This window comes from Peromyscus eremicus, chromosome 1 (genome assembly GCF_949786415.1).
Source record: "Peromyscus eremicus chromosome 1, PerEre_H2_v1, whole genome shotgun sequence".
Taxonomy (NCBI): domain Eukaryota; kingdom Metazoa; phylum Chordata; class Mammalia; order Rodentia; family Cricetidae; genus Peromyscus; species Peromyscus eremicus.
In genome coordinates this window covers 83,345,295-83,371,171 of record NC_081416.1, presented here as the reverse complement: position 1 = coordinate 83,371,171, position 25,877 = coordinate 83,345,295, and the positions used below count along the sequence as shown (strand labels likewise).

Below are 25,877 nucleotides of genomic sequence, written 5' to 3'. Positions count from 1 at the left end.
TTCATCAGGCTTGGTGGCAAGTGTTTATAATACATACCAATTATGGAAAAAATAAACAATGTAGATCACTGATTGGTATTTAGCCTCCTAGAATTTTCTTATTCATATGGGAAATTTTACTTTGTTTTAAAATACTGCACTGGGCCCATGCTCTCCTCTTCCTGACAAATTGGGAATAACTTGCCTTGTCAGCAAAGATCCACCCCACGAATGTTGATGGTTCTGTGATATGCACCTGTGTTTTATTTCTGTGGATAACTTGAATTATAATCTGTTGACCCATAAGCAGTTCAACATTTATTTTTGTCTGCTTTGTAAGTTGCAATTTAAGCAGAATGTCCTTGCTCACACTCAACTGATTTTGTCTGTAAGGTTAATTGCTGGTGGTGGGTGGCGTTCATAGCTTAAAGACTAAGCATCCTCCACCACCACTTCTCATTGCTAAATTACTCCAGAGAGGCCAGAGTCTCACCATGAGACATGCCCAGGTGCTCACCAGCAGTGTATTCCCCCAAGTTTTGATGGCTCAGTGGAGGGAGGAAGGCAGAGATGGGGAGGGAGCCTGAAGCGTGCCTGGGATCAGTGGAGTTCTAAGGACATCATGCTGAAGGAAATAAATAGGAAGAGTGGGCCCTTGCTCCGTGTGTAGGTTGTGCATTGCACAGCTCTCAGAGGCTGTCATTCAGGCCCACAGATTGCCCACCTCTGAAGCTCTGAGAAGCTTGGGCATTGAGGTTGAGTGGCTGTTTGTTCTACCATTCTTTACTTAACCCCACTGGCCTTGGCAGCTCCTGTCTCTAGGTTTATGGCCATCCCTTCCCTCAATAGCTGGAGACCAGCTGAGGTAGGGGAGAGGCATCTGTGTGTGATCTAGAAGTGACCCTTTGGCCCAGAGTCTGTGGATTTTCTTCCTGAAGCTGTGTAGAATTTAGATTTAGTAAGGTGTGTGCACAGATAATACTCAATGATGGAGTAATCATGGAATAAATAATTAATCAATACAGTAATATTCAGAGACCAAAAGTAATAAACACAGAGCATGTCTAGTCCAGTACCACAAATAATAATTCAAAAAAATACTACAGACAGGGGCTGGACAGATAGCTCAGTGGTTAAGAGCACTTGCTATCTTGCAGAGGGCCTAAGTTCAGTTTCCAGTGTCCACGTCAGGCCTCTCACAGCGGCCTATAACTCAGCTCCAGGGAATCCAACACCCTTTTCTGTCCTCCAAGGGCACCCACATGCACAGGAACCCATACACACACACACACACACATACACACACACACAAACATAAATAAAAAATAAAATTAATATATATTAATGTATGTAATATTATATATAAATATGTGCATATATATTTATATATATATATATATATATATATGGAATACCAGGCCTCAAGTCCTGTGAACATTTTGATCTCAGACCTAGGACCCTCTGGCTGCCTAAAAGACAGGGCATTCTGAGGACTTTAAGTCACAGGCAATGGGTGCTCGAGCCATTTCCACTTGGGTTATTTAACCTGTCCCCACCCCAAACCAGGCCTTTCTGTTTGGAAAAGACCCACCCTAGCCTGGCAGGTAGGGATCTGATGCTGACCACAGCGAGGGTGTCGAGGCTATAGGCTGAGCAGCGATGGAGACACAGCTGAGAATGCCAGGGAGAGCATTGCCACTTCCTCCCCATCACCCATGGAAAGCGCAGCCCCGTCTGAACAGCAGGAAGAGCAAGTTGGCTGTGAGGAGGGCAGCTGGCTGGGCTGCTAGGCCTGACAGCTTTTCCTTCTTCCAAAACTCACTGGAGCCTCTGAAGGTTAAATGGGAAGAAGGTCAGTCCACGGGAGGAATGTGGTCCTGCTGGGCATAGAGCATTGTGCTGTTGTGGTTATCAGTTCTAGTTTCCTTAAGAAGGCGACTTTTAAACAAGCTGTGTGGCCTCCTTGCATTCCTCTGTGATGTCAGGCAGGCTCCTGTCTCAGGGCCTTTGTGCTTGTTGATTCTTTCCACCTGCCACTCACCAGACATTGCTCTCTCTCTCCTCACAGAGGCTCTTCTCCAGGGTCTTCCTGGCCCCCTCTTCTAAGGCAGAACCCTCTCATCACACCCACTCTGCTTGCTTTCTTGTCGTTTCTCGTCACCTGTTTAACATGGTAGTCAACAGGCATCTGTTTGACATTTGACTGTTGGGCTCATTTGCCGCTGACTCCAGCCCAGCACTGCTGACATTGTGCACTCTTAGAATTTTATAAATGAGTAACTGAATCCTTAAATCATCTTCAAGAATGAATAACAAACGAGTTTGTTCCATTTTATGAGCCCTCCTCTGTGATTTACACAGGCACTTAAACATGAGCTCCTGGGGGGAGCCGCTCATGCACCAAGATCCTTGACCTTAACAGCTGCCCCCATTAATCTCCCAGAGATGGCACTTGGGAAGAGGCTACATTGAAATTAGGGGGAGGGGGTAATGTATTTACTCTCTCTCTCTCTCTCTCTCTCTCTCTCTCTCTCTCTCTCTGTGTGTGTGTGTGTGTGTGTGTGTGTGTGTGTGTGTGAGAGAGAGAGAGAGAGAGAGAGAGAGAGAGAGAGAGGATTCATTTTATCAAAGGTATGTGGGACCCAGCTCCTCAGCAAGCCTTGCAATTTGAGAAACTGAAGAAGGTTGAGATGACAACCCCCACCCCCGTGCAGCCTGGACCCCAGACATCAGCTCCAGGTTTGTGCGCGTGTCCTGCAGGGAAGATGGAATCTCCTTCTGACACTGATATCTGCTAGCAGGTGCACAGACCCTGCCATCCCAAGTCAGACATGGGATTGTGCAAAAGGAATGTTAAACACGGGGTGGGGGGTGGGGGGTGGGGGTGGGGACAGGATTGCTTGCATCAGATTACAACCAGTCCCCTTTGGCTGGTGTGTGGCCACCTCTCTGAAGCCTTAGTGGCTGGCCGCGTCCTTTCTGATTTGAAGAGCAATTTTGGCCCCAGCTTGCTGGTGAAATTGAATTCCTAGGATGGATTTCTCCTAAGTGGATCCACTTGCCTTTTTCAGACTTCTGTGTTTTCAGTGCCTCTGGCTACCACATGCTTTCTCCACCACCAGACTCATCCACAGAAACCTTTCTTTAGGCTGTCTCATACATAGTTGTTGAAATAATGTATTTGAATTTTTATAGGTAGCCATGATAGCATCAGCTATACTGTTATTGTGGTTGTTGGTTCTATTTTCCTTAATAAGGCACCACTCTGCGTGTACCTGAGTGCTGGGATCACTGGCATGGACCACCACACCTGACTCTAGGCTAAGACTTTGTTGTTGTTGAGGACCTGGGGATGTAGCCCAGTGTCCCTAGCTTAGCAGCAGGGTTCAGTCCCCAGCACTGCAGGGTTGGGAGAATATCACCACTTGGGCAGAGAAGTTGTCTGACATAGTAAGGCTACTCTGTCAGCACTATGGACAGCGGTATGGATGGTGTTTTAGGATTTTTATTTATTTACTAATTTGTCTTTAGTCTGGGTCTTTGTAGCTCAAGTTGGCCTTGAAGTCTCTGTGTAGCCGAGAATGACTGTGAATTCATGCTCGTCTGTCCTCTACCTCCTGAATGTAGGGATTATAGACATTTATTTTATGTGAATTGGTGTGAAGGTGTCAGATCCTCTGGAACTGGAGTTACAGACAGTTGTGAGCTGCCATGTAGGTGCTGGGAATTGAACTCAGGTCCTCTGGAAGAGCAGCCAGTGCTCTTAACTACTGAGCCATCAACCCAGCCCCCTTGGCCTGGAACTCTTGATCCTCTTGCCTCCACCCCTTGATTGCACACCCACTTTATACTGGTGCCGGGACTTGAACCCATGGTCTTATGCATTCTATGCACGTGCTCTGCCTGCTGAGTCACATTGCAGCTCCCCTCCTTCTCTTGATTGCCCGGCTCCTTTATATTTCCGGTTGGCTCTTGGGCTTTCTGGAGCTTCCTTCCCTTTTAGAGAGGGCGTCCCTGGTGCAGCTGCTTTAGGGAGGGCCTGGCGTGTTTCCTCCCTTTGTGTTGGTTTTTAGACCTCTCTCCCTATTCTTTCCTCTGGGGACAGAAGCACAACTAGGTGAACCCACATCACAAAAAGCAGCACTTCCGTTCTCATGCAGGGGCCCAGGTGAGGGCAGATGGCAGCTGACTCGGGTGGTAGGAAACAGCTTTGTGTGAGTCACACTTATCTGGCCAATTGACTGTGTGCTGCCTAGAATACCTTTAGAAGACAATTGTTTTTTATTGTATAATTGCTTTGAAGTTATTTACTCTGCATCTGATTCTAGCTCATTGAAGCTGGTATAGCAGAAGAGTTTAGACAGTTCATTCACTAATAGTCCTCCTTAGTAGGCAGATAGCTCTGCTTCAGACACTGCACATGCTTTGGGAAATAAGGCAAAGTCCCTGCTTACATTCCTACAATAGGCTGCCAGTCAGTACAAACAAACACGTAGGTGACAGTGAAGAAATGAACCTTGTGTGGTCGTGTATACTTGAAATCCTAGCACTTGGGAGAGTGAGGCAAGGGGCTTGCTATGAGTTAAGGGCCACTAATCCTAGCACTTTGAAGGTCATCCTCAGCTACTCCAGGAGTTCCAGGCCAGCCTAAGACACATTACTGCCTGTCTCTGAAAGGGGAGAAGGGTACTGGGGCAGTAGCTTAGTTGGCAAAGTGCTTGCTGTGCAGGCATGGGGAGTTCAAGCTGTAAACCTCCTGGAAAAAGTGCTGGGTGTGTGTGGTGAGACCCCTCTTGTAATCCCAGCACTCAGAAGGTGGCGACAGAGGGATGGGCTCCCTGGTCAACTTCCGTAGCCTGCTTGATTGAGTTCCAAGCCAGTGAGAGACTCTGTCTCAAAGAAAACCAAAAATCAAAATGATAACAAACCTAGGAGGTGATCCTCTCACCTCCACATACAGGTGCACATACTTATGCATGAACACACACACGTAAGAAACAGAGATGCTTGGGGTGATGCTCAGTGATAGTGCACATGCTTACTGTACTCGAGGCCCTGAGTTTCATCCCTAGCATCCTGACAAAAAAAAAAGAAAAAGAAAAAAAGTTCATCAGGTATTGTCAAAATGATACCACTTAATAAATCACCCCAAAGCCAGTGGCCTGCAATATGAGTCTCTTTTCACACGGATGGTGATCAGACAGATTGCAGTGCATCTGGACTGGGCTCTGGAGATTATGTGATGTGTTCTATTCAGTTTCGTTCTAGAGCCTCAGCAGGTCATCAGGGGCATGTGCTTTTCATAGCAGAGTTTGAAAGCTCTCAGAGGGGTGAGCAAAACACACACGACGTGTGCCAGCTGGTTTTAGGTCAACTTGACACAAACTAGAGTCATCTGAAAGGAGGGAGCCTCAGCTGAGAAAATGCCTCTATAAGATCTAGCTGTAGGGCATTTTCTTATCTTTTTTTTTTTTTTTTTTTTTCTTCGAGACAGGGTTTCTCTGTGTAGCTTTGCACCTTTCCTGGAACTCACTTGGTAGACCAGGCTGGCCTGAACTCATAGAGATCCGCCTGCTTCTGCCTCCCGAGTGCTGGGATTAAAGGCGTGCGCCACCACCGCCCGCAGGCATTTTCTTGATTAGTGATTGATTGATGTGGGAGGACCCAGCCCATTGTGGGTGATGCCATTCCTGAGCTGGTGGTCCTGGGTTCTATAAGAAAGCAGACTGAGCAAGCCACAAGGAGCAAGCCAGTAAGCAGCACGCCTCCATGGCCTCTGCATCAGCTCCTGACTCCAGGTTCCCAGCACTGCTTGAGTTCCTGTCCTGACTTCCTTCGATGCTGAGCAGGGATGTGAAAGTGTAAGCCAAATCAATCCTTTGCCCCCGCCCCCAACTTGCTTTGGTTGTGGTGTTTCATTGCAGCAATAGTAACCTTGACTAAAACACCATGGGTCTCAAGGCCTAGGTGCATCTCATGGCCAGAGCAAGTGTTGAGGCACAAAGAAGTGGAAGGTGCTAGATGTATTTGAAGGTCAGTGTAGGTAATGGGAGTGGGATGGGGATGAGTGGTAGAAGAGGAGAAGAATTATTCAAAGACTGGACCCCTGGAACCAGCTTTCAGTAGGCTGCTGGAATGTGGGTAGAGGAGTCACATGATCTCACTGACTTCTTGAGGAGACTGGTAGCCTCCAGATGTGGTGGCTCCCCCAAATCCCTGGTCCCTAGGGTTTGTATATATAAGGTGCACATGGTGCACATCCATGCAGAGGCCCATTTCCCAAGTGACATTTTCCAGGCATCATCCACCGTGTATTTTGAGACACAATTTCTCACTGCCCTGGAACTTGCTATGTATGCTGGGCTGGCTTCCCTGCAAGCCCAGAGATCCTCTTGCCTCTGCCTCTCCAGCACTGGGGGAGGTAAGTACTTGGCACTGTGCCCACTTTCTATATGGGTTTTAGGACTGGAACTCAGGTTCTTACCAACTGAGCCTGCTCCCCAGCCCACACCCACTAGGATTCACACTTCTGCAGAGACCTTTCCCATACTGTGCCATAGAAGGTATGTGTGACCCTTAGAGCCCCACAGAAATATCTTTTATAACATAATCTGGAAGCTGAGCAGTGGTGGCATACACCTTTAAACCCCAGCACACAAGAGGCAAAGGCAGGTGGATCTCTTGAGTTCGAGGCCAGCCTGGTCTACAGAGTGAGTTCCAGGTCATCCAGGGTTACACAGGGAGACCCTGTCTCAAAAAACTTAAAAAAAAATAATAGCCTAATGGTGCACACTATTATTTCCATGGGAGAAAAGGAGAAGCCACATGGTGATGTTTGCAAACCTTGCTGTTCAGCTTGTAGTCCACTGCTGATGACATCTTCCCCTGGGCTAGTTGGAAGGCAGGGCCTCGGGCACCACTCCAGACCTCCTGGGTCAAAGTGACCTCTGTGATTTTCTGTCACATACTTATTGTTCTGTATATTAATGGGTTTCATCATGACACTTTCATACATGTACATAAAGTGTTTTGCTCACTCACCCCCACCCCCCCGCACTCCTGTTGATTTGTTTTATCTTCCCAACTAGGTTCCTTCTATTTTCTCTCCCCCCGCACCCCCATATGATCCAGTGACCATTAACTTCGTACAGCTCTTTAGGGAGCTCCTCCCACCATCTATGTAGCTTTGTTGGTTGAGACTATGCTCGCTGTGCAGTTGAGCTAGCTGGTCTTGGCCTTGTGGACCCGCTTTTCCTGCCTCCCAAACATTAGAGGAAAGCATTAATCATCCCCAGCACAAAAAGCCGTTTCTTAACCCAGAGAGAGCAGCCTGGGTAAAGAGGGTTGCATTTTGGCGTGCTAGCTTTATAACTATCACTATTTAAGTTAGTCAGTTTTCCTTTCCTGAAAAATGGAGCCAACAGCTGTATCCCTGTGGTCCCCTACCTTTCATTCTCACCTCTCAGGGCACCCCTACCCTGCTAGCAGTGAGGGTGTGGCTTTGTTGAAAGCTATGACCCATACATTCACTCCTATAAGAATATATTCCTGCTTATTTCTTGATGCATCAGTGCAGTGGATTGGTGTTCCTTAAGTACTTGGTTTCTGTTGATTTTTTTTTCTTGCTTGAGAAAATCTGTTATTTTTTAAACCATCTTTTTGCTCAGGATAGAAACTTCTGCCTGTGCCCAGCAGGACTCTGGTGCCCCAGAAAGAAGGCACCCAGTTGCCATGGTCCCCATTCAGGCCTCCTTCTTGGGGCAATGTCTGGCCACTTAGCAGGCTGAAATAGGCCACAGTACTATAAATAGGGACCTTGGGCTGCTCTGGGATCAGATCTCAGGCCAGGCCCCTCCTTCCTCTTCCCTCACTCATTCCTGTAGTTATTTAAATACAGTAACAAGAATGTTTTCGGGTATATGCCCCCAAATGCTTGTCAGCTTTTCAGACTGTAAGCAACTCCTTTCCATCTTGTCATGAGTGCAGTGGGTTGATGTCATGAGTGCAGTGGATTGGTGTTGTCATGAGTGCAGTGGGTGGTGTTGTCATGAGTGCAGTGGGTTAGTGTTGTTATCAGTGTAGTGGGTGGTGTTGTCATGAGTGCAGTGGGTGGTGGTGTCATCAGTGCAGTGGGTGGTGTTGTCATGAGTGCAGTGGGTTGGTGTTGTCATGAGTGCAGTGGGTTGGTGTTGTCATCAGTGCAGTGGGTGGTGTTGTCATGAGTGCAGTGGGTTGGTGTTGTCATGAGTGCAGTGGGTGGTGGTGTCATGAGTGCAGTGGTTGGTGTTGTCATGAGTGCAGTGGGTTGGTGGTGCTATGAGTGCAGTGGGTGGTGTTGTCATCAGTGCAGTGGTTGGTGTTGTCATGAGTGCAGTGGTTGGTGTTGTCATGAGTGCAGTGGGTTGGTGTTGTCATGAGTGCAGTGGTTGGTGTTGTCATGAGTGCAGTGGGTTGGTGTTGTCATGAGTACAGTGGGTGGTGTTGTCATGAGTGCAGTGGGTTGGTGTTGTCATGAGTGCAGTGGGTGGTGTTGTCCTCAGTGCAGTGGGTGGTGTTGTCATGAGTGCAGTGGGTTGGTGTTATCATGAGTGCAGTGGGTGGTGGTGTCATCAGTGCAGTGGGTGGTGTTGTCCTCAGTGCACTGGGTGGTGTTGTCATGAGTGCAGTGGGTTGGTGTTGTCATGAGTGCAGTGGGTTGGTGTTGTCATGAGTGCAGTGGGTGGTGTTGTCATGAGTGCAGTGAGTGGTGTTGTCATGAGTGCAGTGGGTTGGTGTTGTCATGAGTGCAGTGGGTTGATGTTGTCATGAGTGCAGTGGGTTGGTGTTGTCATGAGTGCACTGGGTGTTGTCATCAGTGCAGTGGGTTGGTGTTGTCATGAGTGCAGTGGGTTGGTGTTGTCATCAGTGCAGTGGGTGGTGTTGTCATGAGTGCAGTGGGTTGATGTCGTCTTGAGTGCAGTGGGTTGGTGTTGTCATCAGTGCAGTGGGTGGTGTTGTCATCAGTGCAGTGGGTTGGTGTTGTCCTCAGTGCAGTGGGTGTTGTCATGAGTGCAGTGGGTTGATGTTGTCATGAGTGCAGTGGATTGGTGTTGTCATGAGTGCAGTGGGTGGTGTTGTCATGAGTGCAGTGTGTTGGTGTTGTCATCAGTGCAGTGGGTGGTGTCATCAGTGCACTGGGTGGTGTCATGAGTGCAGTGGGTTGGTGTTGTCATCAGTGCACTGGGTTAATGTTGTCATGAGTGCAGTGGGTGTTGTCATGAATGCAGTGGGTTGGTGTTGTCATGAGTGCACTGGGTGTTTTCATGAGTTCAGTGGGTTGATGTTGTCATGAGTGCAGTGGGTTGATGTTGTCATGAGTGCAGTGGGTTGGTGTTGTCATCAGTGCAGTGGGTGGTGTTGTCATGAGTGCAGTGGGTTGATGTTGTCATCAGTGCAGTGGGTTGGTGTTGTCATGAGTGCAGTGGTTGGTGTTGTCATGAGTGCAGTGGGTGTTGTCATGAGTGCAGTGGGTTGATGTTGTCATGAGTGCAGTGGATTGGTGTTGTCATGAGTGCAGTGGGTGGTGTTGTCATGAGTGCAGTAGGTTGGTGTTGTCATCAGTGCAGTGGGTGGTGTTGTCATCAGTGCACTGGGTGGTGTCATGAGTGCAGTGGGTTGGTGTTGTCATCAGTGCACTGGGTTAATGTTGTCATGAGTGCAGTGGGTGTTGTCATGAATGCAGTGGGTTGGTGTTGTCATGAGTGCAGTGGGTTGGTGTTGTCATGAGTGCAGTGGGTGTTGTCATGAGTGCAGTGGGTTGATGTTGTCATGAGTGCAGTGGGTTGGTGTTGTCATGAGTGCACTGGGTATTGTCATCAGTGCAGTGGGTTGATGTTGTCATGAGTGCAGTGGGTTGGTGTTGTCATCAGTGCAGTGGGTGGTGTTGTCATGAGTGCAGTGGGTTGATGTCGTCTTGAGTGCAGTGGGTGGTGTTGTCATCAGTGCAGTGGGTGGTGTTGTCATCAGTGCAGTGGGTTGGTGTTGTCCTCAGTGCAGTGGGTGTTGTCATGAGTGCAGTGGGTGTTGTCATGAGTGCAGTGGGTTGATGTTGTCATCAGTGCAGTGGGTTGGTGTTGTCATGAGTGCAGTGGGTGTTGTCATCAGTGCAGTGGGTTGATGTTGTCATGAGTGCAGTGGATTGGTGTTGTCATGAGTGCAGTGGGTGTTGTCATGAATGCAGTGGGTTGGTGTTGTCCTCAGTGCAGTGGGTGTTGTCATGAGTTCAGTGGGTTGATGTTGTCATGAATGCAGTGGGTTGGTGTTGTCATGAGTTCAGTGGGTTGATGTTGTCATGAGTGCAGTGGGTTGGTGTTGTCATGAGTGCAGTGGGTGTTGTCATGAGTGCAGTGGGTTGATGTTGTCATGAGTGCAGTGGGTTGGTGTTGTCATGAGTGCACTGGGTGGTGTTGTCATCAGTGCAGTGGGTTGGTGTGTCATCAGTGCAGTGGGTTGGTGTTGTCATCAATGCAGTGGGTGGTGTTGTCATCAGTGCACTGGGTGGTATCATGAGTGCAGTGGGTTGGTGTTGTCATCAGTGCACTGGGTTGATGTTGTCATGAGTGCAGTGGGTGTTGTCATGAGTGCAGTGGGTTGGTGTTGTCTTCAAGTAGGCAGAGTTTTCCTGTCCCACAGCTGCTCTCAAATAATCACTCAGAGGCTTAATATTAATTACAAATGCTCAGCCAATAGCTCAAGCTTATTACTAACTAGCTCTTACATTTTAAGTTAACCCATATTCCTTATTTATGCTCTGCCACATGGTGGTACCTTTATTAGCATGGCACGTTCATCTCCTGCCCCCTCTGTATCTGACTGGCCACTCCTGACTCAGCCCTTCTTCCCTTCATTCTCCTAGTTTGGTTATCCCGCCTATAATTCCTGCCTGGCTACTGGCCAATCAGTGTCTTATTAAACTATTTCGAGTGACAAATCTTTTGGGTTGGTAATACAAGTTAGGAGAGAAGGTGAATTAGATACAACACTTTGGATTCACCAAAACAGAATGGATAATGGAGTCTTTTCTCTGATTTTTCCAAGTGCAAATGGACTGGATGTTATAATTGTAATTCTTAATAACTGTTTTGTTATATATAGTTTTACTGTGTTAAGGTTAAAACCTTCCTTTTTAATTAAAAAAAAATAGAGGAATGCTGTGGAATAATCCTTCCGTACACTGTGAATATGTATTACTCTCATTGTTAATAAGAAAAACTGATTGCCAGGCGGTGGTGGTGCACACCTTTAATCCCAGCACTCAGGAGGCAGAGGCAGGTGGATCTCTGTGAGTTTGAGGCCAGCCTGGTCTACACAGTCAGTTCCAGGTCAGCCAGGGCTATTATACAGAGAAACTCTGACTCAAAAAAAAAAAAAAAAAAAAGAAAAAAGAAAAAACTGATTGCAAGAAGAGATTGGGGGAGACAGCCTGACACAGAGAGAATACTGGGAGGAAGAGTGGAGTTTGGAGACACCAGCCAGCCGCTGAGGAAGCAGGATGCTGTGGGATGGTCTGTATGTCAAGTGTGTTGCTGATTGGTCAGTAAATAAATCACTGATTGGCCATTGGCTAGGCAGGAAGTATAGGCGGGACAAGGAAAAGAATTCTGGGAAGTGGAAGGCTGAGAGAGAGACACTGCCAGCCGCCATCAGGACAAGGAAGATGTAAGGTACCAGTAAGCCATGAGCCATGTGGCAAAGTAAAGATTAATAGAAATGGGCTAAATATAAGAGTAAGAGCTAGACAATAACAGGCCTGAGCTAATGGCCAAGCAGTTTAAATAATGTAAGAGTTTGTATGTTTATTTTATAAGTGGGCTCTGGGACTGGCGGGACTTGGTGGCGGGAGCTGGAGAGAAATTCTCAAGCAACAGCAGGACATGTAGAAAATGAGATAACAAGCCATGAGCTACATGGCAAAGCACAGATAAGAAATATATAACTCTTAAATATAAAAGTTAGGTAGTAACAAGCCTGAGCTATTGGCTGAGCATTTGTGATTAATATTAAGCCTCTGAGTGATTATTTGAAAGTAGCTGTGGGACAGGAAAACTCCACCTACATCATCAGTGCAGGGGGGTGGTGTAGATATTTGGGCTTCAGAACCCTAGTGCCATCTACCTCCATTGCCACGTTCCTTGATTTAGCATTGAACTTCTTGGAGCCTCACTTTGTCATCTGCAAAATGTGGCTAACAATAATACTGAATTCTAGTTCATAGCGTTTTGATGGAGAGTAAACAAAACAAACAAATAAAAAACACATAAGGCCAAGACTAGCCAGATCATCTACAAGGCAGAGTGTGACATGAAAATGCCCTTTGTTCAAAGTTATCGAGAATTTCTTCAAGGGCTGGGGGTGTAGCCCAGTTGGTAGAATGCTTGCCTAGCATGCATGATGTCCCAGGTTCAATCTCCAGAACCAGATAAAACAAGGCCATGATGGCATATATCTGTAATCCCAACACTTGGGAGGTGGAGGCGGGAAGATCAGAAGTTAAAAGCCACCCTTGGCTACATATTGAGTTCAGTCAAGGCCAGCCTAGACTACATGAGAACATGTCTCAAAATTTGAACACTCAAGAATCTGAGGAAAGAGTATCAGGAGATAAGAGTCTAGCCTGGGCTACCACACAGTGAGAACTTGTCTCAAAACAAACAACAAGCAAATGATAAAGACCTTTCAGCTTTCAAGCATGCCTAGCTTGCAGCCTAAGGGCCATGTCTATCCAGATAGCTGTGAATGAAGTCCATCACATTTACAAACCTCAATGTTGTGTTCCAATGTCAAAAAGTTGTATGGTGATAGCAGAGAATACACTAGTGGGGACTTGTGATGGGTCTGCTCTGGGCAGCTTGGCAAGGAGAGACCAGAAAGTCAGGTACCCGGCATTCTGCTTGGCACCCTGGTAGCTGACCTTCTCTGCCTCTCAGGAGCACTTTCCTTTAAAGGCAAAAGTTCACAGGTCAGTTTCACTGCTGTGGTTGAGTTTCTTTGGGTGAATAGCATAGATTGTGAAATTTATACAGCAGCACTTCCGTTTCCTTCTGTTGGTCAGAGCAAGCCATGAGGTTGCATGGATTCAAAGGTAGGGGATAGACTACCATATGTATATGGGGGTGGGGCTCATGCAGCCAAAGATGGCCTTGAACTTCATGACCCTCCTGCCTCTACCTTTAGTCTGGATTATAATATGACACCAAATCTGTTTCATTTGGAGCTGGAGATCAAACCCAGAAACCAGAGCTTTGTGCTAAGCAAGAACTCAACCAACCGAGTAGTATGTCCAGCTCCAGAGTCCATCATTTAATGATAAGAGTGACAATGGTTTTTGTTATTATTGTTTGTTTTTTAGATAAGAACCCAGGTGACTCACCAAGGGTACAGTGCAGGAGCTTTCCTTCTTTTTCCTCTCTCTTGTCCCCAGTACTAGGGACGGACCCCAGAGCCTCAGGCATGCCAGGCAAGAGCTCTACCCCTAGGCTGTATCCCCAGCTCTATATTTATTTACTTATTTTGAGACAGTGTCACATTATGTAGCCCAGGCTGTCCTCAAACCCACAAACCCACACTTGCCTCATCTTCCTGAGAGCTAGGGCTATCGACCCACATCACCAGGCCCCAGCTATGCAGGGGTTCTCCATCTTTAGCCTGCACCAGAACTTTTCACAGATGGCAGGGCCCATCCCCCAGACTCAGGAGGGCTGGGCGGGTCCTGGGAACTTGAATTTCATACAGGTTCTCAGGAACCAGGAACACTGGCAGTCTGAAGAACACCCTTTGAGAGCCCCAACAGAGGAGGCACTGGCTTTCAAACTTGACCTTGCATTAGGACAACTCTTAAGCCATTGCTTACATCAGGAATAGAATGGCAGCACTCAGCATTGATAGTTTTTATTGTCACTGCTCGAGCTCAAGGGCTACAATACAGACTAAATTAGGGGCATTATTTGCCTGTCTGAGGCTCAGTTTTCTCTTTGAAAAAGGAGTGGCAATACTGCATACTTCATAGATTTCTTCTGAGAATTAATAGTAGGCATGTAGATAGCTCCTAAAACAGTGCTCACAGGTCCCTTGTTAGACACACTCCACAACTGTTAGCTAAGCGCTAACTAGAGGGAAAAGCTCAGCGTGTGGTGAGGGATTGGGTCCTTGGCACAGCACACTGTGGTGTAATTTATTCTGTAGATGACTGAGAAGTCCATCAAATACCTTAAATGCCTTTGCATCAGATTCATTGCTAATCATCTGGCCACTTAGTTATCAAAAGAAGTTGGATGAACTTTATCTGAACTGTCATCACGGAGATGTGGGGGAAATTCCATTTCTTTCAAGTATGTGCCATGTCCTGCAGTTCCCCCCTTCCTCCTTGAGAGGGACTTCAGTAGAAAAATAGGTGTGGCTTCCTGGGAGAAGGCCTTCTCAGATCCGGGCATTGCAGTGACTGACTGCCTCAGGAAAGGCAGCTGGTATTGGTGAGTCACCCAGATCCTGCCTTCCTGACCACAGGCTAACAGCCCGAGAAGTCTCCCTTGACTCACATTGGAAGGATTTGCAATAATCAGCATGGTATTCATGTAGGAACTGAAACAGCCAAGCTGTACAGATGTTAGCTCGGGGTTTGTAACATTAAGTTCATTCCTTGCATTCTCTTCCAGGGAATCAGGGTGGCCCCGACTTGAGCTCATTGGGATCACTTACAGTTTTTCAGGTCTTGTTCTACCCCACTGGCATGCATTCGTACCCCCAAGGAGGGGTCTGTTTCTACAGAACCCAAGTGACACCAGTGTCATTTATTGAGCTTAGAAAAATGTTTCGCCGGGCGGTGGTGGCGCACGCCTTTAATCCCAGCACTCGGGAGGCAGAGCCAGGCGGATCTCTGTGAGTTCGAGGCCAGCTGGGCTACCAAGTGAGTCCCAGGAAAGGCGCAAAGCTACACAGAGAAACCCTGTCTCGAAAAACCAAAAAAAAAAAAAAAAAAAAAAACGTTTCAAATGATTAGTTAGAAAGAGCAGGAAGAGGCAGTGTGGGAAGCTGGGCTGGAGTTTTAATGCCCACACAGGGGTCAAGGCAGAGGTTGGCAAACTGTACTCGAAGGACTATGTCCAGTCCACTGTCTATGACTTGGGATTTTGTTTGTTTCTTTGTTTCTGTTTTTGTTTTGTTTTGTTTTTTGAGACAAAGTTTTTCTGGGTAACTAGCCCTGGCCATCCTAGAATTCGCTCTGTAGACCATACTGACCTCGAACTCAGAAATTCACCCGCCTCTGTATTCCAAGTGCTGGGATAAAAGGTGTGTGCCACCACTCCCAGTCTTGTTCTTTGTGTTTTATTCTTTATTAAATAAAGTTTTTTGCAGCACTTGAGATTGAACCTATGGCCTCATGCATGCAAGGCAAGTACTCCACCTTTGACCTACAGCCCCAATGGTCGTTTTTACCTTTTTTATTTTGAGACAAAGTCTAAGTTGTCCACCCTGGTCTTGAACTGGGGTCCTCCTGCCTTAGTTTCTATAGTAGCTGGGATTATAGGCCTGTGCCATCTGGCCTGGCTGCAAGTAAAGTTTCTCCTCTCTCTCTCTCTCTCTCTCTCTCTCTCTCTCTCTCTCTCTCTCTCTCTCTCTCTCTGTGTGTGTGTGTGTGTGTGTGTGTGTGTATCTGCATGCATGTGTGTGTATTAACAAATAAAATTTTACTAGAACATGTCCATACCCATTTAGCATATTGTCTGCAGCTGCTTCTATGTTGTAATGGCAGCATTGAATTGGTGTGAAAGAGACTTCAAGGCCCACAAGACCAACAATATTTACTATTTTATTCATCCCAATAAAAAAAGTTTACTAGTTAAAGACATGACTTCAGATGTGGATAAGCTTGGAGTTGGAACTAATACACTCAAAAGTTACAAACTTCGAATTTTACAAATGAACCACCAAGTAAGAGGGAAGTCAGCACCAGCACCAGCTGGAACATTCAGGCCTCAAGTACAGCAATTTGAGGGTTTGAAGTAAGTGTGTTTACAATGATTATATAGATTTACTAGAACAAAATATAGCCCATGCTGGAAGAACAAGTCAGTATGAAAAAAGGGGGAAATTCAGATTTGAAGAAGAACCGAGTGCAGTCATCAGGGATGAAAGTAACTGAGTGAATGGGCTCAGTGGGGGGGGGATGCTGGCCTAGCATGCTGGAGGCCGTGCAGGCAGTGGCCCTCAAGTTTCAGCGCACATCAGCGTCACCCGGGAGTCTGTTAAAGCACCTCAGCTTCCTGAGCTCACCTTTAGTGGTGTGCTGATCTCACAGGCTAGGCTGCAGCCTGTGAGCAAATTCTTGCTGGTACAGAGGTTGCTGACCCATGGATCACATCTCTAACTAGCAGATAGACACGGCTAGAGGAGCCATTAATGAGAGTCGGGTCTGGGAGAAAGAATGAAGCCGAGAGGGGCTAGCAGGAGGAAAAGCAACTGAGGCACGACAAAATGAGATGCTCCGGTGTACTAAGAATCGCAGAGTGGGCAGTGAACAGTGGAGAAGCCACATTTCCAGAGGCTACTAAAGGACATGAGTCCTGAATGAGCTGAGTAAAGACAAGACCATCCAAAATGTTTCATGTGTGGCCATGGGACACTGGAAGCACCCAGTCCTCAACTCTGCCTCACAGCAGAGATTCCCTACAATGGGAAAGCCAGAGAGCAATTAGAGACTTCTCATCAGCCATAGTAATACCCTAGACAGTGAAGTGGAGTGTCTGCTGATCTTGGGGGAAAACAACATGGAACCTAGAATTACGTACCCACTCACCCATCACTCAAGAGCTATAAATATGCCTCTCCCAAACACGCCTCCTGAACGAACTCCTGAGAGATGAGTTTAAATAGAGGGGGATGAGCCCATGAGGAAGGAGCTGCAGGAAAACCTTGTAGAACAAGATATAAGCAGGCATTAGCCCCTGAGAAAGAGTAGCATAGCAAAGGCCGAGGGGTGGGGTGGGGTGGGGGGTGATGCAGAAGAGCATGGACAGTAGAATTAAAGCCATCTCAAGGCCTGCATCATGTGGGAGGAGACTGTGATGATAAGTTTAATTTTTAATTTATTTATTATATTACAGCACCTTTTTTTAAAGGCAGGGTTTTAAAGCTGGGTGTAGTGGTGCCTTAATCCCAGCTCTTGGGAGAAGAGACAGGTGGGTCTATGTGAGTTCAAGGCAAGCATGGTCTACATAGTAAGTTAAATCCCTATCTCAGGGGGGAAAAAAAGACAGGATTTTGCTATTGTTGTTCAGGTTGACTTCAAACTTACTATGTGACCAGGCTGGCTTCACACTTAGAATTCTCCTGCCTCAGCCTCCCAAATACTCAGATTGCAGGTATGTGCCACCACACTTGGCTTATAGCAACATAGTGTTGAACACCTGTAATCTCAGCACTTGGGAGACTGAGGCAGGAGGATATTAAGTATGAGGCCACTCTGGGCTGTGTAGTGAGACCCTGTGAGAAACATCAAAACCCAACCCCAAACCCAAAGCCAACCAACCAAATAAAACAAAGACCAGAATGTGAAATAGCAGCTGGAATACAGACACTGTATGCTCTGGAAATCAGGAAAGAATGGTCTATATGAAAGCATGAAAAATTAAAAATAAAACCAGTCAAGAGAACTAAAGACATCAGTAACCATAATAAATGTACACAGAACAGCTTGTCCCATGGTTTCCAGACTGGGTCATGAGAGGATTGCCTCCATATTAGAGGTCCAGAAAATACAAAATAACCAACGTGGTTGAAAGCGAAGAGTTGAGAAAAGGCACTGCGTGAACGCTGAGCAAAGAAAAGGTGACCTACCACCATGAATGGCCGATAAAATAGAATGTAAAGTTAAACACGTGGGGCTGAAGATGCCCTCAACAGTAAAGGTGTATGTGTTATTTTCTATTCGTTAGAGTTTTTGTGTGTACATGTATGTGGTATAGTGTGTATATACATGTGTATGTGAGTGCATGTGTACATGCATGTGCATGCATGTGGAGCCAGAGGTCAACGTAGAGCCTCTTCCTCTATTGCTGTCCATCTTATTTTTTTTTAAACAGAGGATTTTTATTACAGTGAAAGATCATTACATCTAACTGTGCTGACATTTTAGGCATTCAATATATACATGTCAAGAACCAGCCAGAATCTTCTCTATCCTGTAGAAAAGTAGCAGGCCTTGATTCCAGCAAACACCTTATATTTTAATTCAAGGTCTCCCACTGAGCCCAGAGTCCCTCAGTCATCTAGACTAGCTGGCCAGAAGACTTCAGGGAACCATCTCCCTCCAGCACCACCACCTTCCAGCGCTGGGAGTGCAGCCATGTGCCACCTGGCTTCATGTGGGTGCTGGGGGTCCAAATGCGGGTCTTCATCCTTGCTCTGTTGGTTCTTTACCAAGTGTAGCCATCCCCCTGCTCCCTCATTACATGTTTAAAGTGTCGTTCTCACTCACAGGCTAAGCTGGTTGTTCACAAATGTGCCAACACCCACTGTTGAAAATGCTGCTCCAGGGCAGACAGTTCTAGACTGAACAACCCTGAGGCATTCTACACTGCGGGTGAATGTCAGTAACCGGGCCTGCCACTAGACACACAGCTCCTGAGACAAAAGGAAACACTAGCGACTTCTAGAACAAGCAGCCGACTTTGCTCTGCTTTGAGTTGGTTTTGCCGAAGATCTGAAAAGAACTCTCCAAGCTTCCTTCCAAAGAGAAAGTGGAACTAGCTAGCTATGTGCTCTGGGACTTTTATTGGGTAGTGGAAAAGAGTTTTGCAAACATCTCCCTCCAACCCCCGCCCCTCTCTTCCACATGTGGAAACTGGTCTTTCGAATGTAAACCCGTTCTCATAACCATTGGGATGTCAGCCATGGCAAAGACATCCTAAGAATCTACTGGGAGACATCTCATGCCAACTCCAGGGCTGGCACTTGTGAGCGTCATTGAAGGGCCCGTCCATTCTGTTACTTCTCCAGCGACCATCCAGTGACTGTAATGGATTAAGCACTTTCCTTCGAGGCGATTAGGAAAGCTTGAGGGAATAAGCGATGGCAGCTGTTGCTATGTGAGTGTCTGTTTGGCCAAGAAGCAGGGAAAACAAGTGAGCTAAGAGCAGTTGGGAAGGAGAGATTAGGAAGGGCAGAGTCCCAGCAACCTCTGCTTTCCTCCCCTGCCATCACCCACCCCACACAGCCCCAGAACCTCTGTTCGAGCTGGCCAGAGCCCAGAGTTACGAAATTACAAAATCATGTACGTGCTCAGCGCTTTGTGAACCCCGGGGAGAAGACCACACTTTTAACTGAGTCACTGGCTCCTCAGCCACTTGGTTTGGAGCATTCAAGGCAATTAGAGGATTCAGCATCAGATGAATCCACTCTTTTCTTTACTAGTTGGTTTTAAGAATGGTTAACACAAAGAGAGCTTCCGTAGACATGTTTTTATTAGCACTTCAGGTGTTGCTTTTGTGCCAACTCCATTTTTGGTTTTTTTGTTTGTTTGTTTTTGTTTTTTTTTCAAGACAGGTTTTCTCTGTAGCTTTGCACCTTTCCTGGAACTTTCTCTGTAGACCAGGCTGGCCTTGAACTCACAGAGATCTGCTTGCCTCTGCCTCCCGAGTGCTGGGATCAAAGGCGTGCACCACCACTGCCCGACACCAACTCCATTTTACAGATTAAGAAACTGAGGCTCTGAGGGCCTAAGCAACTTACTCAAGGCTGTGCAGAGCTGAGATTCAGTCTCAGACTGTCAGGTTTAGAGTCTCCTTCCCCGTCCCTTTCCCATTGTTTGTGTATATGATGTGTATGTCTGTCCATGTGGTGGGGGTGGGGGAATGTCACAGTGCTCCTGTAGTGTAGAGCACACCCTCCAGTGTTACTCCTTGCTTTCCTGTTTCAAATAGAACTCTTACTGTTCACTGCTGTGTGTGCCAGGGACTGGTATGTCAGCTTCCAGGACTCTGCTGTCACTGACTCCTGTCTTGGAGGAGTACTGGGGTTATAGGTAGGTGTGGCCATGCCAGTCTATTACGATCAATCCATGTGAGTCTATTAAATGGCTAACAGAATTTATTAAGATATAAATTGAGGAAATACACTCACGATTACAGAATGGAGTAGAAAGCTGAAGTCATCCTCTGACCTGACCGGAGCGAATCCACCTACAAGCAGGAGCAGGGAGCAGGACATGCGACCCTTCTACAGCCCCTTGTAAGAGGTCACATACAATGGCAGGAAGCACCTCCTCCTTTAGACCATACAGCCCAAGGTCATGGGCAGAAGCAAATACTACTACACCAGGCTTTACCTGGTTCTGAGGATTTGAACTCAGGTCCTCATGCTTGCATGGCAAGTGCTTTACCCACAGAACCATCTCCACAGCCCAGAGCTGGCTTTATAAACTGACACAGTTCTCTCAATGCCTTTCATTAGAGTCATACAGAATTAGAAGAATTTGAAAGTCTCGGGTATTAAAATAGTTGATAGCCAGACTGGGCAATGATAGAGCACTGGCCTAGCATGTGCAAAGTCCTGCCTTTGGTCCCTAACAAGGCAAAACAAATAACTATCCATAAATAAATCACAACAAATAAAAACCAACACCCGTATCAAGAAGCTTCTGGTTTATTTGTGGACCAAAGTCAAGCCCATAGCATCAGTCATATCCTTGTGCACACCGGAAGAGCAAGCTGACTCTCCACGGTGACTTCAAAAACCAAGTGGCAAAGTGGTGGGAAGCCACGGGAAGGGAACCCACTGCATGTTGATTCCGCACTGCACTCTGGAATTTGCTGATGGGCACAACTCCTGCCATCTAAAGTGCTTTCCTAACGGTGACAATAGTCAGCGGGATTAGCCGTCAATGGGTGCCTGCTCTCCCCAGCTCACAAAAGCCTTCTCTAGTGCTCCAGGGTCTCCTGGCAATGAGAGACCCACCAACAGGCCTGTTGCTGCTGCGTTCTGCAAAGGTGAATGGCACCCAGGACGACATGAAGAAGGCCAAGGAAAAAGGTCTCTGGCCCAACAGAGGAGACCACACGGTACTGTCAGCAGAGCCCTGTGGACAAATGCAGCCTTTGGAAAGGTGGCCAAACAGGTGTTTCTGTTTGTGATGTAGGTCAGCATCAAACAACTATAGGGAAATAAATATTTAAGGAAAAATGTGGCGTGGGCAAGTGTTCACAGAACTCTGTTCACAATAGTAAAAGGTGGCAATGACTCCAATGTCCATGAGGAGACAAGTCGATAAATCACACTGTTGTCTAGCTACCCAGTGGGAGGCTGTGCAGCAAGGAAGTGGGATAAATGCTGAAACTCTGTATGAGTGAAGAATCCAGACACAAACAGTCCATGGGCAAATGATTGCATTTATGTGAAATACCCCAGATAGGGAAATCCACAGATACTCTAAAACAGATTAGTGGCTGGGGTGGGAATAACGGAGAATAGGGAAGTACTGATTAGTGGGTACAGAATTTCCTTTTGAGGCAATAAGAATGTTCTGAAATTCGATGAGTGGAGGTGGTTGCACAGTGTTCTGAATGAACTTAGCACCACTGAAGTTAAAATGTAGTATTTATATTGTGTGTATTTTACCACAATTAAGTAAAAAAGAACCATCCCGGCTGCTGGTAACTCATAGACATTCCCAGGAGAGACAACGGCAACACACCTCCCCTAAAAAAAACTACCAAGAGATGACAAGAGGTGGGCCTTGCACGGAAAGGGGGAACAGAGAAGAGAAGATTGGCTGTAGGGCTGGGAGGGATCTGATGGCCAAACCTAGGGATCTGACTCAGCCCAGTCCTTTCAGGGACCATTTGTATTCTGGGGGGAGGCAGATGGGTAGGTGGCTTTAATGACAGTTGCTGTGACTGGGTGCAAAGTCTTAAGCTCCAACGGTGGCTTAAAAAAGCTGATGGACACATACCTGGGTGGCCTCCATAGGATGGCCCAACCAGCAGGCTTGGGGAGCAGCTCCCCTTGGACCTCTCCCTGAGCTGCCTCTGTTTGTTTCCTGTGGCACTGGGTCTTGCCTGTGCCTGAGGTTCCCACTGCAGCTCCTGATTGTCCTGCCTCTGCCTCGTCCCACCTGTTCCTGCCCAGTGATACCAAGTCAAGGTTATGGGTTCTAGAAGACAAGGACAAGCACACTGCCCCTTGGGCACATGGGAACCCTGGAAAGACAGGTGTGGCCACTGACTCCGGGGGGCCACTGACCTTGGCATCTAGTGTGTGGCTTCCCCAGATTCACATACTAATTCCAGTACAGGGAACTCTTCCCCAGATTATAAAACTATGGCTGCATTTTAATGAATGGAGCTGACTGTGAAAGGGAACCCACAAAGTGGTCATCTTTGATAGTTAATTCCAAGAGCTGTGTAAGTGTTACCATGACAATGTCCTTGGATATGGTGGTTGTTCCTTGTCTATTCAATGACTTTAACTTCTTTTTCAGAATAAACTGGAAATGTAGTTACCCACTTAGGCTTGTAGTCAACTTTCTGCTGAACAGTTCCCCCAGCAAGCAGGTGATAGAAGGATGCCTCAGGATGGAGAAGGGGGTGAGGGGCTATGCTTCTGAGTCTACTGGGTCACACAGTACTGCATCATACCATCACACCTCTCCCCTGGCACCCTCCCCTGGAACTCCCTCTGCTCTCTTCATCTTGGTTTTCTCATCTTTAGAATGGGCCCAATCATTCCTACCTCAATAGAATGAATCATGGTCTTTTGGATCCCATGCTAGACTCAAAATTCTCTGTATGGTTGAAAGATGACCTTGAATTCCTTATCATCTTGCCTCTACCTCCTGAGTGCTGGGATTCTGGGAATCTGCTACCACATCTGGTTCATCAGGTGCTGGGTGCAGCCAGGGTTTGCTGGTTATCTCAGTAGTAGATAGAATACATGTAGAAGGAAGAAGACACTCCGTCAAGGGCTATGGAATGGACCTGGGAGAGAGTCTTGATGTGTAGCTCATTCTGGTCTTGAATTCAAAATTTTCCTGCTTCAACCTTCCAAAGTGCTGGGATTATAGACATGTGCCTGCCATAAATAATTTTTGTATTAATTACATGTTGAAATGACAAGATTTTTGGATATCAACAAGTAAGTATTAATGATATTAATTATCTAGGTTAAATAAGATATATTATCTAAAACATCCTTGCCTGCTTCTTTTTTTTTTTCCAAATGAGATGGAGAAAACTTAAAATTGCACATTATAGTAATATGGGACAACCCAAATCTAGAATATTCTCAACATACCATTAGTATGGCAAATCCTCACAATCTTATTTGTGCTCACGTATGAAACAAACTTTTGGAGTGTAGGTAACTCACCGAGAACAGTGTTTTCTAAGAATCAAAAGTACATCAAACTAGGGCTGGGGTGTAGCTCGGTGGTAGAGCACTTGCCTAGCATGTATGAGGCTCTCAGTTTGAGCCCTGTGTGCAAGAGAGTTGTAAAAAGTTACAGTACATCCAGTTGGTTCTGAAGGCTTTTCCATGAAGACTTATTAAGGGGGCGTGTGGAGGTGTGGAGAAGGGGGCCTGGCTAAGCTTTGTGGCCTTTTCCAGGTTCGCTGTGACCCTGAGATTCAGGAGCTGCGGCAGTGGCAGAAGAAGCTTCGTGAGGACAAGCACATCCGCCAGCGTGTGAAGATCTTCTGGGCCAAACAAGAGCAGAAATGTGAGTGGCGGGCTCCACAGCCCACGCTTATTCTTCATGCTGATCCTTCACCTGAGCTCTAGAGGGAAACTCTCGGAGGCCTGCAGAACCCGTGTGTGTGTGTGTGTGTGTGTGTGTGTGTGTGTGTGTGTGTGTGTGTGTGTCCTGCTTGGCAGCTACAGAGTCCACAGGATGTAATTCACGTGGCCATTTCCCTCCCTTGAGGATTCTGTGTCATTTTGTATCTAAGGGCTTTTATTTTCTAGCTATCAAGCTGTGATTTGGGGAACCGTGTTAATGGCAGGGTGTGCAGGTAATCACCCTCCCCAACTCCTGCTGTGTGTCTGAACCTCAGCGGGTTTATTTCCACCTTCCTTTTGTTATGGGCAATTCCGTGTGTCAGTTTGGCTGGGCCAGGGGATGCTCAGTTGGTGAGTACTATTTCTGGGTATAGCTGTGAGGGTGTTTCTAGAAACTGGTAGGCTGAACAGATGGCTGCCCTCTCCATTGGTGAGGGCCAGAATAGGATAAGGGGCGAGGAAGGTTGAATTACTTGCCTGTATATGCAGAGCACTGGTCTTCTCCTGTCTCTCCTCTGGGCCTCCTGGGCCTCGGGCCTCAGATGTGGGCTGAACCAGACACAATGGGCTCTCCAGCTCTCAAACCTCTGATCCACCTCCCCACATGTGTGGGCATGTTAACACACACATGTAGCACCCCTCCACACTCCTCCCCTGCTTGCAGATGGCAGATGGTCGGGCTTCGGTGAACCAGTACTTTGTATTACTAAATCCTCTTCTTTATCTATATTTTTGTATTGGAAAAAGAACATATCAGAATGAACACCAGTGGGATTTTTCTTTTCTTCCCTTTTTTGGCAATTGTTTTTCTGTTTTCCCTACTGTGAATATATAATGTTAAAGTTTAAAAATAAAAGAGAACGGGGGTGGGGGGTGTTTGCTGGCACAATGGTTCAGTCAGTGAAGTGCTTGCTATGTAAGCATGGGGACCTGAATTGGATTCCCCAGCACCGAGTACAAAGACTGTAAGCCCCGGTGCTACAGGGTGGGGGGCAGCCAGGGTCTCTGCGGCCTGCTGATGAGACAGTCCAGTCTAGTTGGTGGACTCTGGTTCAGTGAGAGACTATTTCAATAAACAAGGTGAAGAAGTGGCTGAGGAAGATACCCAACATTTACATCTGACCTCCACATGCATGAGCACAGATGTGTACATATCCATAGGAACGTGTATCACACATACACACACACACACACACACACACACACACACACACACACACACGTGCACACACAAGAAAGAAAAAGAAAGAAAGAAAGAAAGAAAGAAAGAAAGAAAGAAAGAAAGAAAGAAAGAAAGAAAGAAAGAAAGAGGAGAGAGAAAAAGGAAAGGAAGGCCGGAAGGGGAGAGGGTAGGGAAGGAGGGAGGGCAAATAAGGGAGGGAGGGAGATAAGCCACTTCAGCAATTACTCCTGTTCGGCTGGCTCAGCCCCGGCCTTTCTTCGCCCAACTGCCATTTCAGTTCAGCTCAGAACTGGGACTCAATCAGGGCTGTAATCAGTTTAAAGGTCACAGGAAGCACGGTACACCTATTTATTGCTGCTCTTCTGTATTCTTTGGAGCTGATTCGCTGTTCATTGATTGATGGGCTTGGCTTGCTGTGGAGCAGGAAGAATAGTAGCCAAGTGCCAGCAGGAGAGCAGAGTAGAAGCTGCTGTCCCAGGCACATGCTGTTTGCACCTTGTCACCTTGCAAGGGCTCCAAGAGCCCCCCCCCCCTTACAAGACAGGGAGGGTCTTCAATAAATATTACCTAATATAATATAAATCCTAGCCGGGCGGTGGTGGTGTACACCTTTAATTCCAGCACTTGGGAGGCAGAGCCAGGCGAATCTCTGTGAGTTCGAGGCCAGCCTGGGCTACCAAGTGAGTTCCAGGAAAGGCGCAAAGCTACACAGAGAAACCCTGTCTCGAAAAACCAAAAAAAAAAAACAAAAAACAACAACAAAAAACAAACAAACAAAAAAACAAACAAACAAACCAAAACCAAAAACAAAACAAAACAAAAAAACCCAAACCAAAACTAAAACCAAAAACCAATAATACAAATTCTAATATGGCCCAGCACTAAACTGCCCTGTACACTGAAACTCTGA

The 25,877-nt window shown here is 46.8% G+C and overlaps 1 protein-coding gene across 1 annotated transcript in view; it reads left to right on the top strand.

Moving 5' to 3' along the window:
* Positions 1–25,877, top strand: part of Iqck (IQ motif containing K) — a 118,975-nt gene that overhangs the window by 66,101 nt on the left and 26,997 nt on the right. The window contains exon 8 of the mRNA XM_059268164.1: positions 23,614–23,725. Within this exon, the coding sequence (XP_059124147.1) occupies positions 23,614–23,725 (112 nt within the window). The remainder of the gene's footprint in view (positions 1–23,613; positions 23,726–25,877) is intronic.